General features: G+C 40.8%; 2 protein-coding genes across 2 annotated transcripts; one reads left to right on the top strand and one right to left on the bottom strand.

The window, feature by feature from the left end:
• Positions 1 to 4,731: 4,731 nt before the first annotated feature.
• LOC116289147 (uncharacterized) lies at positions 4,732 to 8,999 on the bottom strand (the record flags this gene model as incomplete). Its single annotated transcript, XM_031696023.2, has 5 exons — positions 4,732 to 5,770; positions 6,378 to 6,613; positions 7,119 to 7,443; positions 7,715 to 7,855; positions 8,373 to 8,999. Coding segments are annotated over 5 exons (1,350 nt in total), but the record flags the coding sequence as incomplete, so codon positions are not given.
• On the top strand, positions 8,993 to 11,051 carry LOC148910141 (uncharacterized). Its single transcript, XM_089032527.1, has one exon. The coding sequence runs from the start codon at positions 9,048 to 9,050 to the stop codon at positions 11,049 to 11,051; it is 2,004 nt and encodes a 667-aa protein (XP_088888653.1). The 5' UTR covers positions 8,993 to 9,047.
• The last annotated feature ends 1,602 nt before the right edge of the window (positions 11,052 to 12,653 follow it).

Here is a 12,653-nt window from a genome sequence, read left to right as displayed (position 1 = left end):
AGCTACCCCGCGACATAGTGGTCAGATACCTCTATCAGCCGGGGGAACTCGAAGGTGGCAGTAAGAGAGCCACAGATCCTAACTGGTCCCTGGAAACGTATGAGATTTCAAAGTCCGTCACCAAGGAAGGGCAACCCGTGTTGTATTACCTAAATGGCCCAAGTCGTGGATTTGTCATGGAAGAGCTGCTCATAGTCCCCAAAGACTCAGAGTAGCGCAGCTCCACGCGCCCGATTGCACTCTAGGCATGTCAGTCTTACGTTGCCTCTGCAATGCCCGCGTTTATTATTTATACGATCCACGGAGAACTGCTGATCGTCATTTGGGTCAAACCTCCATAGTAGAGGTATGTTACATTTGGCACACCTTGCCCCTTTCTTATAGACGTCGTCCACGCAGAGGTCGAACGTCATATTTTTTTCTTCGTCGTGGCGCTTGTAGCGAAGGAGTTTCTTCGTAATGTTCTCTTTGGCTACGTCTTCTGGGGTCTTATCGTAACGCAGTTGCGGACCCCAAGCTCTTTTCAATTGCTTGGCGTATTCTACGCGGCTTACGGCGGTGTAAATTAAGTTACTCCAACACAAACGCTGGTCTATGATCCACATCGTTTCTTTTACGGTTAATCCCTGGGCACTATGTACCGTCATGCAGTAACCAAGTCTCCAATCGGGGTGGGAAGTAATCCTTTCTACGTCTTTCATTTGCACCCAGGCTTTATCGTGGGTAACTGCGTTCTCTAAAGTAATGTCAGTGCCAGGTACCCGTACGTCTCTTTTCTGCATTCTGGTATCTCGGGGCTTATAGCAAACGGGTACGAGATTAGTGGGGAATCTTTCGCGGTGAATATTTAACAGATCTTTTTGAATACGGGCCTGAGAAGCACGCTTACTACTTAAGACAACATCTTTGGGGTTCCAGGCCTGTATGAATTCCTCATAGGACTTGGCTCGTACTCTCTTACGGAGTACTTTACATTGCTGAGCGTCTGTAAGGCCCCTTAGTTCCGCTTTGAGGTTCCTTACTTGATCCTTGCTACGGTAATCGGTGTTAATTTCCTCTGCGTAATCTACCATTCCTTTTAACCATTCGTGGGGCATTTCCCCTGCTATTGGAGGTGGCTGGCAAGGATCTCCTGCGAAGATTACCTGGCACTTACCTTTTAGGAAGTCTACGAACTCTTTTAGGATTTCTAAGGGCACAGTACAGATTTCATCCCATAAGATCACAGGAGGAATATCATGAATAGCTTCTGGGACCCATTTAGTGCCATTCCAACGAAAGAAACTGTGGTAAGTTTGTGCTTCAAAGCCCTTAGCGGCGAGTTCGCGTTCTAAACGATGTGTAGGAGTTAATACGGTTACTTTAGGGAATAGTTGCAGGACTCTGGTAGTCTTACCACTGCCTCCTGTTCCGTAAAGATAAGAGAAGCGGTGGTAAGAAATGGGGTCTGTGACACTTGGTAATGGTTCCTCAGTCGGGGTTACCGTTCCTTTAGTATGATTACCGTCGTAGGTTACTCTTGCTCGCCAGGCCTTTATCTCTTCGTCCTTGACCCTCCATTGCCCGCTTTCTGCTAATTCGTCGTCGGTGTAGAACTCTTGCACCTTTTCAAGCACTGCAGGTTTGACGTACAAAGAGTCAGTAGCTACTCTTGGAATGTCTTCCTTGTCAAACCGCAGCAACATCGCTAAGAGATTAATGTGGGCGTAAGCTAACATGCTAGCACGCAGATGGTAATACTGCGGTCTGTGGTCTTGATAGTAACACAAGGCATTCCATTGTTGCAGGGAATCTGTGAAATGATCCCACTTCTCTACTGACACCATTGAACCTTGGTCGTGAGCTCGTTGCACGAGGAAGCTTAATTCTCCTTTATCTGTGATTAAGCGGCGTTGCATGTGCTTCTCCCCTTCCTTTGCGCCCTGAGTGAACTTACCAATAACTATGCGGGCGGTAGCATTGTCTTCTGGCAGCCATTTGGTAAACTCCCGACGACATAATATTGCCTCATGAGCAGTGTACGTAAGGAGTTTCCGTTCTTCAAGGAACTTTAATAGCGGCACAGGGATCCATTCCTTTTCTTGCAGATGCTTCCCATACCACGCGTAAATTATGGGATGTAATCCCTTCTTTAGCTTCCAGCTGGTCAATCTAACGAATCCTGTTGCTGGGGCATCGTACGTACCATCCAAAGCTACCCTAAAGAATTGGCTGCCCGGATGTCCGTAACGGTCATAATACTCTTTACAATCTCCTAGGCCTTTGAAAGACGCAGGGTAACAATGTTTCATATCCAGCGAGACATACTCGTCCTCGTCGTATTCCATATTCCAAAGACCTCCGTGACCATGTTCTATGCAGGCTTTTGGAATTGGAAGGTCGCTAGGAGTCGGCTTCCAGCCATTACGCTTCTTTGCGGCTAAGAAGTCCAGGGAACGAGAACTTAATACTTCGGGAAAATCTTCACCCAGGTCTTCACAAACGCTGTCTATCTTCAGCTGTTCCATTTCGGGTCTATACAAAGTACCGTCTTGTGTCATAAATTGCCTACCTTCTGCGTCCATTAACCAGATGGAATTCTCATGAACCAAGTCTGCTAACGGAGATACTTTGTAGACTGAGGTCTTAACCTTCTTAGGAAACCTTAGTTCCCGCCAAGCGTGCCCATTATGTTGGTAGATAACAATAGGAGCTCCTCTACCTCCATATTTGTGAGTCCCAGAGTAAATAAACCCGTCTGTGATATCTTTAACGTGTATACGCCGCTCTAATGCCACTTCCAACTTCTTAATATTGGCTATGGTTCCTCCAGTCTTGCGGGTAGAATGCTCCCACTTTCGAATGGCTTCTCGGCGCTTTAAGGTTAACTTACAACCACGGGAAGCATCTTCAAAGAATTCCCGGACTAGCTTACCAACACAGTTACCAGGATGTCGCATTGGTTGTAACTTCTTTACATCTGGCGTGGGCATTTCATACGCCCCGTAAATTACCACTGTAACAGGGTAAGCAACCTCATAGAATAACATGTCAATTCCTTCTAATGCTCCCGGGTTGGTAGCCTTACTTAAGACGAACAGGTTCTTTTTACCAGACGCTCTAATGGGATTGCGGCCCCTTTCAATAATCCATTCCCCGTCCAGATACTTTATGAAGGTCAACTCCAAACGGTAATTACCCTCGGGCATTAGGTCGATTATCTGTTCTGCTCTTTCCTGCGTCATAGTCTCATCCGTATTACCTTCCATAAATGTCGTAAAGGCAAAGTCTGCGTCTAACCTGTCCAGAACCTGGGTTCTAAGTTTGCGCACAGTCTTGTTCTTGATACTTTTGATGGTATCCATTATATACGAAGTATTTTATACTTCGTTTGCAGTACCCAACAGAGCAGCAGTAAGGGACACACCGCGGAATTTCCGTAAATCTGCTGTACCCGCGTTCGTAATTTCCCGGGTAAAACCCGCAAATATACGGCATCAATCGCGAGTCCCCCTTACTGCTGCTATTTTTTATTACCAACTCAGTGGCGTAACTAGGGATCTTGCAGGGAGGTGCACAGGCAATAATTTGCAGAACCAAAAAGAATAAAAAGGTAACCAAAAGAAAGCAGAACCAAAAAGAAAAAAAGAAAAAAAAGAAAAAGAAAAAGAAATAATAAAAAAAGGAGATGGATGAGCGAACCTTAAGCTTTTATGGGGGATAATTTGCAGAACCAAAAAGAATAAAAAGGTAACCAAAAGAAAGCAGAACCAAGAGAAAGCAGAACCAAAAAGAAAATAAGAAAAAAAGAAGAAAAAGAAAAAAGGATAAGGATGAGCGGACCTTTAACTTTTATTGGGGGGGGGGGGGGGGGGGTGCATGTGCACCCTGTGCTCCCGCTAGATACGGCCCTGAGACTGGTGCTGAGCGAGAAGAAATAATCGCTGGCCGGTTCTAAGGGACTTCAGTTGTTTTTTTCCTGATGCAAAAGATAAATGCTTTGTAAATTAGGATTCCTATTAGGTTGAGTTCAGAGAAAATGAAGGGATGACTAGGAAGTATACAATGGATGTTTAACAGATTGACGGATATAAATAAATGGATGAAAGAGAGTAGGTATACATAAATGGAGTAACGGGAAAGAAAAAAAGAAAGCAAGAAAGATAACCACAGAGGAAGGAAGAAATTATCTAATGTCAGATAGGAAATGGATGAATGAATGGATGGATGAATGGATGGGACGAAATGAATGGATGAATGGGACGGAATAGATAAAATAGGTGGCGAATAAATCATTGCAAATGAAAAACTAGGCTTAAACCAACAGACACATACTGACGATAAAGACAAATTTGCGCGGCGCACTACAGCATGGGACCGGAAGTACGTCATTCACTTCCAAATATGGTAAACAACACTAAGTCCCTAGATTTCTCTTACTGCCTTGTCGTTATCGTCTGGGGAAGGGGAGTGGTGAGTGTATTTTTCTTTTGTCCCTCACCTCCCACACCCTTCCCCTAGGGATATTATAGACTAGCTACTAATCCTCTCTTTGCCAAATCAATCAAAGCATCAAAAAAAAATCCCCTATAGAATGCGATTCTTTGCTTGACTTGTGTCAATATTCATGTGTCTTGCAACCGTTAAACAAAGAAATGATACTCTAGGGAATGACACGTGGTCTGAAACGGTAAAACATTACGCCCAAGGTAAATAGGTCTATTCCATCAAAAAGCATAAAATTTGACACAATTTAAGTTATGCACGCTATTTTTATTGCATTCCTTTTCCTATTTTTTCGAAGAATATTATTGCTATAAGTATAAAAAGTATATTATTTGAAAAATATATATATCTAGATCATTAAGAATAAATGAAAATCCTGTACATCGTGGATAGAAATGTGTTTTAAATAAAACGATTTTTCAGCAAGCTTGCCATCTTCTTGGCTTGCCGAAATTAAACACATTTCTCACTACGATGTTCTGGATTTTCATTAGTATTCTTAAATTGCTTAACTTTATATATCCAGTCAGATCTCATATTGTTGATCCATCGTGTACCAGCGATTTTGTGGTTCGTTCTAATTTCTAGATTATTAGCGCATTTTATTTATATCCTATAATAAATCAGCCACGACAATTGTTAGCTAAGACTATAATCTTATGTCGGTTATACGATATTATTTTCAAACATCTAACTCTTTAAACGCTATTAATATATTTCTCAAAAGACTGAAATGGTATAAAAGGGTACGGGAGAGGTCGTTACAATGAAATCAGGGAGGGGTTATCGTTAAAAAGTTTGGAAATGACTCCTGGAAAAGTAGGATAATTTCCTCATATTGATGTGAAAAACAATCACATCAAGTGGGAGCTTCTTTTTTGAGCTTTGAGTAAACTTCAAAGCTATTACACTCCTCCCCCGCCCCCTCCATAAGGGCGTTCCCTTCTCTCTGAACCCCAATGAAATATTTTCCATCGTTATGAAAAATTTTGCTTATTTTAGTTTAAGAAATTAAAAACAACTTGTGATTGAAATCCTGTGGTAAAAAATCCTTCTCTTCAACACAGGAAGCCCATTCGCTATATGAATATAAACCTAGACATGGTTACAACTTGCCATGGATATATAGAATCTTGTTTTTCTTTCTGCTTTTCTCAACTACTGACTACTTATTTGCCTTTTTCTCTTTAAGATGTCCCTTTACCGTTTGTCAATTCAGCTCTCATAACCACTTGACGTCTGGACAACGAATACTTGAAATCATTTATAATTTCGTATCTTCCTCCTAGAAGACAGAACATTGATATTACTCGATTCTGATTGGACAAGATTAGTACAATTAAATCCCTAATTGTATTCTGTAGAGTCCCAACTAAATTCCTCAATTTTGTTGAGTGTATTATAAACAAAACAAAACAAACAAAAAAAAAAAAACGCACAATCTTCTCGTACAATTCAGAATTTACAGATACTCGTGACGTTTTGAAAATCACTATATAAAGGCTAGTCGAAACTCTGAAAACTTTCAAAATATCACTCGTACCTATAAATTCCGAATTGTAATCGAGATCGTGCAATTTCCTATACTGTTATAGCTTATGTTACACTGAGTCATCAAGGTATGTAGGTAGATATAGAGGTGATAGAGGATAGGGAAAACTGAATATTTAAGACCGAGGGCACAGTATTTCGCTATCCGTATTGACTTGCATGCCAATGCTAGAAATGCTGTTTCTCGTTTTCTCACTGGACCTTGAAGTTGACTTCCGCTAAGGTTGTCGAAGCGTCAGTCACCACCAACAACAGTCTTTTTTCAAGACTACACTCACCCGTACGATCACACTTCACGACAAACAAATGCTAGAACATAATGACATAAGTATTTGACCAACCTCTTCCTCTTTGTCTTCAAATCCCAAGTTTGACGCAGCAGGCTCGACATTTTCCTTTTCTTGTTTTTCTTTCTCCTCTTCGTCTTTCTTCTTTTCACCCACAATTGCAACTGTTTCTTTCTCTATCTCTCCTACTTTTTCCTTTTCCTTCGTTTCTTGCTCCGTAACGTATTTTTCAGTGTTTTCTGCCTTTTCCTCCCTCGTTACTATTGCTGCGTTTTGAACAATGGATTCAACTGTGAAGACAATATACAACTTTAATTCGAAGGGAAGATTGGTGAAAGTTTTGTTCAAAGTCTTGCACGTTGCACGTCATACCGAGCCCGAACTGCATGCATAATAAGCGATTTCCATTAACATCAGCGAAAGGTCACAACCTGAATACTAATTTCCCTAAACTTTGTCTGCACGGTTTTTCGATATATTATCTTCTGTGCTGACATTATTTACATATGAATGTGATGTTTTTCAAGCTTGGTAAACAACATGAAGCAACATGCTACAAAACCTTGTCGTGGAATGTCGTGGAGACGCCTTATTTTGACGCAATGGCAAAACTTAAATAGTACGATTTGGCGCGTGTGATTAGGGAGCGCTATAAAATAAGTATGCATATTTGGCTGACTATATATGTCTTCTTTTCGGAGCTCAGGAAGAAAAGGTAGGAGATGCACTTATACCCCTCACTCATTATGCGTTACTAGCCCGCTCTTCATAAAGCAATACATTGTCGTTACCAACCTGGCTCTGTTTCATTTTCTTCTGCAAAAAATGCAGGATTCTCTGTACCCCTTACATCCTCAGTTATTTTCCCCATCTCTAATTCAACAATAGATGATTTCTCAGACTCGGCTAATGGGCAAATTTCTTCTTTCTTGTCTTCAATCGCTGAGGAAGCGTTCGCCTCTAGATTGTTTTCCCGCGAAATTTCGGTGAGTTGTACCTCCTCGGTGCGAGTGCGCTTGCCGTTGGAGGTAGGGCCATCAGGGCTATCTATGGGCATTTGGTCCTCGTTTTCTAATTGATGTAGCCTTGACTGGCCTGAATTTTTCTTCTTAGTGGATGCCTTTTAGTAATAAATAATCTGTTATCTTAAATGAATCTCCTTTGATGAAATGATTTTAGGATGGATGGATAGAGATGCGTGGCTGCATGGATAGACGATGGATGAAAGAGGGACAGAATTGGAGGGAGGTAGAAAGCAAAAAATGGATGGATGGATGGATGGATGGATGGATGGATGGATGGATGGATGGATGGATGGATGGATGGATGGATGGATGGATGGATGGATGGATGGATGGGTGGATGCTATTCAACTGAGCGAGGAAACTTACCCTACACACACAGATTACTGTGACGATCAATACAATAATTAGAGCTACACCGATACCAATACCAATTCTTTCATTCTCATTGAACAAAGGCTCTGTCTTGGGAGTAGGAGCATCAGGACCACCAATGCTGACTGATTTCACCTGAAGAAAAACAAAGGCAATGACAATCCTCGATTTATCAAACCCTGAAACAACCTCTGGGCAGATCTTAGTCACGGCATGGCTAACTCACAGATCTAAATCTGAAATAACCTCTGGATTATTCAATGTCACGGCATGGCTAGCCTGCGTGCCTCCGAACGTTTACGACAGAAAATTCCGGATGCAGCGCAGGCTAGGCATGGCTCACTCACAGATCAAACCTTGAAATAACATCTGGGCTGCTCTTAGTCACGGCATGGCTAACACACAGATATAAACATGAAACAACCTATGGGCTGATCAAAGTCAGGGCACAAAGGAGGGAAACCGCAAAACCGCGATTTTGAGACGCTAATACGGTTTTATATTGATGGACAAAAACCGTGGTATATTCGCACTCTAAATCGCAATAACTTTTGTATCGTGATTCTTCTATCACAACTGTAATTCTGAGCCGACAAAACTTATAGGAGAATCGCGATGCTGAATCGTATCGGATCTTTCTAATATCACTAACCTTTCCTTCAAATTCCTTAACAAGTTCTCTCATCTTATTATTTTTCACGTAGTTATCCAAAAGTTCGTAGGCTTTAGTTGTCATTTCTTTGTCAACTTTATCTGAACCTTTTTCTGTAACGTAGAATTTAAGCTGAGCTTCCTCTGCACTTCGCGTAAACCCACCATTATGACACTCGGAGTCGATAATATGTATTCGTTTGTAATCTATCTTGTATGGAATTCCGTTTTTATTTTCGAAGAGTACCTCAGCAAGCCCTTTTTGAAAGTTTTCTATGTGTCTACATAATTGTGCCCAAGAAAAGGTGAAGCTGACAGTGATGATTACGCTTGGTTCGTAAGCCGGTGTGGTTGGTTTTGGTGTTGTAGGTCCTGTTGCTGTTGTTGATGCCGCTGTTGTTGTTGCTGCTGTTGTTGATGCTGCTGCTGTTGTTGATGCTGCTGCTGTTGTTGTTGCTGTTGTTGTTGATACTGCTGCTATTGTTGATGTTGCTGTTGTTGATACTGCTGCTGTTGATGCTGCTGTTGTTGATACTGCTGCTGTTGATGCTGCTGTTGTTGATTCTGCTGTTATTGATGCTGCTGCTGTTGTTGTTGGTGCTGCTGTTGTTGTTGTTTGCTGCTGCTGTTACTCCTGTTGTAGTTCCTTTTGCTGTTGTTGTTGCTGCTGTTGTTGATGCTGTTGTTATTGCTGCTGTTGTTGTTGATGCTGCTGTTGATGCTGCTGCTGTTGTTGATGCTGCTGCTGTTGTTGATGCTGTTGTTGATGCTGCTGCTGTTGTTGATGCTGCTGTTGTTGATGCTGCTGTTGTTGATGCTGCTGTTGTTGATGCTGCTGTTGTTGTTGATGCTGCTGTTGTTGATGCTGCTGTTGTTGATGCTGCTGTTGATGCTGCTGTTGTTGTTGATGCTGTTGTTGTTGCAGCTGTTGTTGTTGATGCTGCTGTTGTTGCTGCTGCTTGTTGTTGATGCTGCTGTTGTTGATGCTGCTGTTGTTGCTGCTGCTGCTGCTGTTGTTGATGCTGTTGTTGATACTGCTGCTATTGTTGATGTTGCTGTTGTTGATACTGCTGCTGTTGATGCTGCTGTTGTTGATACTGCTGCTGTTGATGCTGCTGTTGTTGATTCTGCTGTTATTGATGCTGCTGCTGTTGTTGTTGGTGCTGCTGTTGTTGATGCTGCTGTTGATGCTGCTGTTGTTGATGCTGCTGTTGTTGTTGTTGCTGTTGTTGATGCTGCTGCTGTTGTTGATGCTGCTGCTGTTGATGCTGCTGTTGTTGTTGCTGCTGTTGTTGTTGCAGCTATTGTTGTTGCAGCTGTTGTTGTTGCTGCTGCTGTTACTCCTGTTGTAGTTCCTTTTGCTGTTGTTGTTGCTGCTGTTGTTGATGCTGGTGTTGTTGCTGCTGTTGTTGTTGCTGCTGCTGTTGATGCTGCTGCTGTTGTTGATGCTGCTCCTGTTGTTGATGCTGTTGTTGATGCTGCTGCTGTTTTTGATGCTGCTGTTGTTGATGCTGCTGCTGTTGTTGATGCTGCTGTTGTTGATGCTGCTGTTGTTGATGCTGCTGTTGTTGATGCTGCTGTTGTTGATGCTGCTGTTGTTGATACTGCTGCTGTTGATGCTGCTGCTGTTGATGCTGCTGTTGTTGATTCTGCTGTTGTTGATGCTGCTGCTGTTGTTGTTGGTGCTGTTGTTAATGCTGCTGTTGTTGATGCTGCTGTTGTTGATGCTGCTGTTGTTGATGCTGTTGTTGTTGATGCTGCTATTGTTGATACTGCTGTTGTTGATGCTGCTGTTGTTGATGCTGCTGTTGTTGTTGCTGCTGTTGTTGCTGCTGTTGTTGTTGCAGCTGTTGTTGTTGCTGCTGTTGTTACTCCTGTTGTAGTTCCTTTTGCTGTTGTTGTTGGTGCTGTTGTTGATGCTGCTGTTGTTGTTGCTGCTGTTGTTGATGCTGCTGTTGTTGTTGCTGCTGTTGTTGATGCTGCTGTTGTTGTTGCAGCTGTTGCTGTTGCAGCTGCTGTTGTTGCTGCTGTTGTTACTCCTGTTGTAGTTCCTTTTGCTGTTGTTGTTGGTGCTGTTTTTGATGGTGCTGTTGTTGTTGCTGCTGCTGTTGTTGTTGCTGTTGTTGTTGATGCTGTTGTTTTTGCTGCTGTTGTTGTTGCTGCTGCTGTTGATGCTGCTGCTGTTGTTGTTGCGGCTGCTGTTGTTGTTGCTGTTCTTGTTGTTGCTGCTGCTGCTGTTGTTGCTGTTCTTGTTGCTGCTGCTGTTGTTGCTGCTGCTGTTGCTGCTGCTGTTGTTGCTGCTGCTGTTGTTGCTGCTGCTGTTGTTGATGCTGCTGTTGTTGCTGCTGCTGTTGTTGATGCTGCTGTTGTTGATGCTGCTGTTGTTGATGCTGCTGTTGTTGATGCTGCTGTTGGTGATGCTGCTGTTGTTGGTGCTGCTATCGTTGGTGATGTTGTTGCCGATGGTGTTGTTGTATTTACTGTTGTAGTTACCGTTGTTCTTATAGCTGATGCTGCTGTATTTGCTGGTGTTGTTGTATTTAGTGCTGATGTTGTTTTAACAATCACCAAGATAATACAAAACACCGTCCATTGCATCAAAACCTTGACTCCCATAACGACAAGTGGACTACTACCACTAACAAAAATACAAAACAAAAAAAAATTAGATAAAAATTAAATGACAATAACAACAGTATTAATAATAATAATAATAATGATAATAATAATAATGATAATAATAATAATTATGATAATAATAATAATGATAATAATAATTATGATAATAATAATAACAACAGCAATAATAAAAAACAGAGATCATGAATATAACAAATAACAAATATATGAAATAATTACTTATTTATCTATGAAGACATATTGATAAAATAAATTAATAGCTCAAAACACGAGTCCAGCTCTTCACTCTGATATAATACTATACTATACTACAACAATAATAATAATGATAATAATAATTATAATTATAGTAATAATAATAATAATAATAATAATAATAATAATAATAATAATTGCATGAGCAAGCTCTTGGGAAGAAGAAGGGGAAGTGACAAACTTATAAAGATGCAGAAAGCTGTCATTTCATCTACACTGAACATTGCACGTACTTTCAAATCACTGCTATGAGACTTATCACTATAGGCATTTGACACTGAACATTGAACATTATAATTACATAGATTTATAGTTATTTATTAGGTTGTTATAATTTAGCTTAGACCTAGATTTTAGTATTTCGATCCATCATTTTTTTTCTGATAAATACTTGGCTTAATATAATAATTATTCAGTTTTTCATTGAAATATATATTTTTATGATATAAGGACACAGTACCTACAAAAGCAATTAAATTAGATTAAAATTAGCTATATAATACTTAATATAATCTTAAGTAAATCATAAATTATCGAAGGAATTAGAACTAATCATTTTTATTTAGATCTTCTAATTCAAATAGATTCATTTAATTGTCCTCACCACTCTAGTTCTTTATATATGCCTAAGGGAGGTACGATGTTTAGACTGGGGGAGCTGGGGGTACCTTTTCCAAAGTCAAAAAGGGGGGAAAAGGGGGTAGTTATTTTTTTTATCTCGAGCTCCTTATATGACAGAGTGGGGGGATGGGTTGAAATTTTAGTATATTTCGGGTTTGGGTGGAGGGAGGGGAGGTTGGGTTTTAAGGCGCCTTCTGTGATTACTGAACACCCCTCTCCATTGAGCAAAAATAACGAACAGTCCATAAGGTTTCTCTTTCATTTATTTCTGTTGTTGACGTAGCTACAAATGAATTTGCAAAGGTCAAACTCACTTCACTGATAAAGAATTCTTGTGGAATTTCGAGTATCTAGGAAGAATTTATCTATCATGAAACTGACATAAAAGCCGGAGAGTTTAAAGTGCCTATCACCCTTCTGACAATATTCTCAGTATTGATTCTACATGGGGTAAGATGTTGAATAACCCGAAAAAATTACATAGTTTGAGTGCGGCTTCTTGAAGTTATGAAGGTTTTTCCATGTCATATGCTAATGCTGTGACGTATGAGGAGGCATTTATGGTTATTTGTTGTTCATCGTAATTCGAAACACCGGCTTCTATGTGAAAACTAACTTGCAATCATTTCTATAAGAGCAATGGGCAAAACAATGACGTATTTCAAATTTAATTTATCTGTACAAGTAGTGTTTTGTATATTAAATGATTACTCTTCATACGTCACAGCATTAGCATATGGCGTGGAAAAACCTTTAAGATTTCAAG

Source organism: Actinia tenebrosa, unplaced genomic scaffold (genome assembly GCF_029948245.1).
Source record: "Actinia tenebrosa isolate PJP-AT-01 unplaced genomic scaffold, QUT_ActTen_1.0 PGA_scaffold1__47_contigs__length_23844297, whole genome shotgun sequence".
NCBI lineage: Eukaryota > Metazoa > Cnidaria > Anthozoa > Actiniaria > Actiniidae > Actinia > Actinia tenebrosa.
The sequence above is the reverse complement of the archived record's forward strand: the minus strand, read 5'-3'. Positions and strand labels throughout refer to the sequence as shown.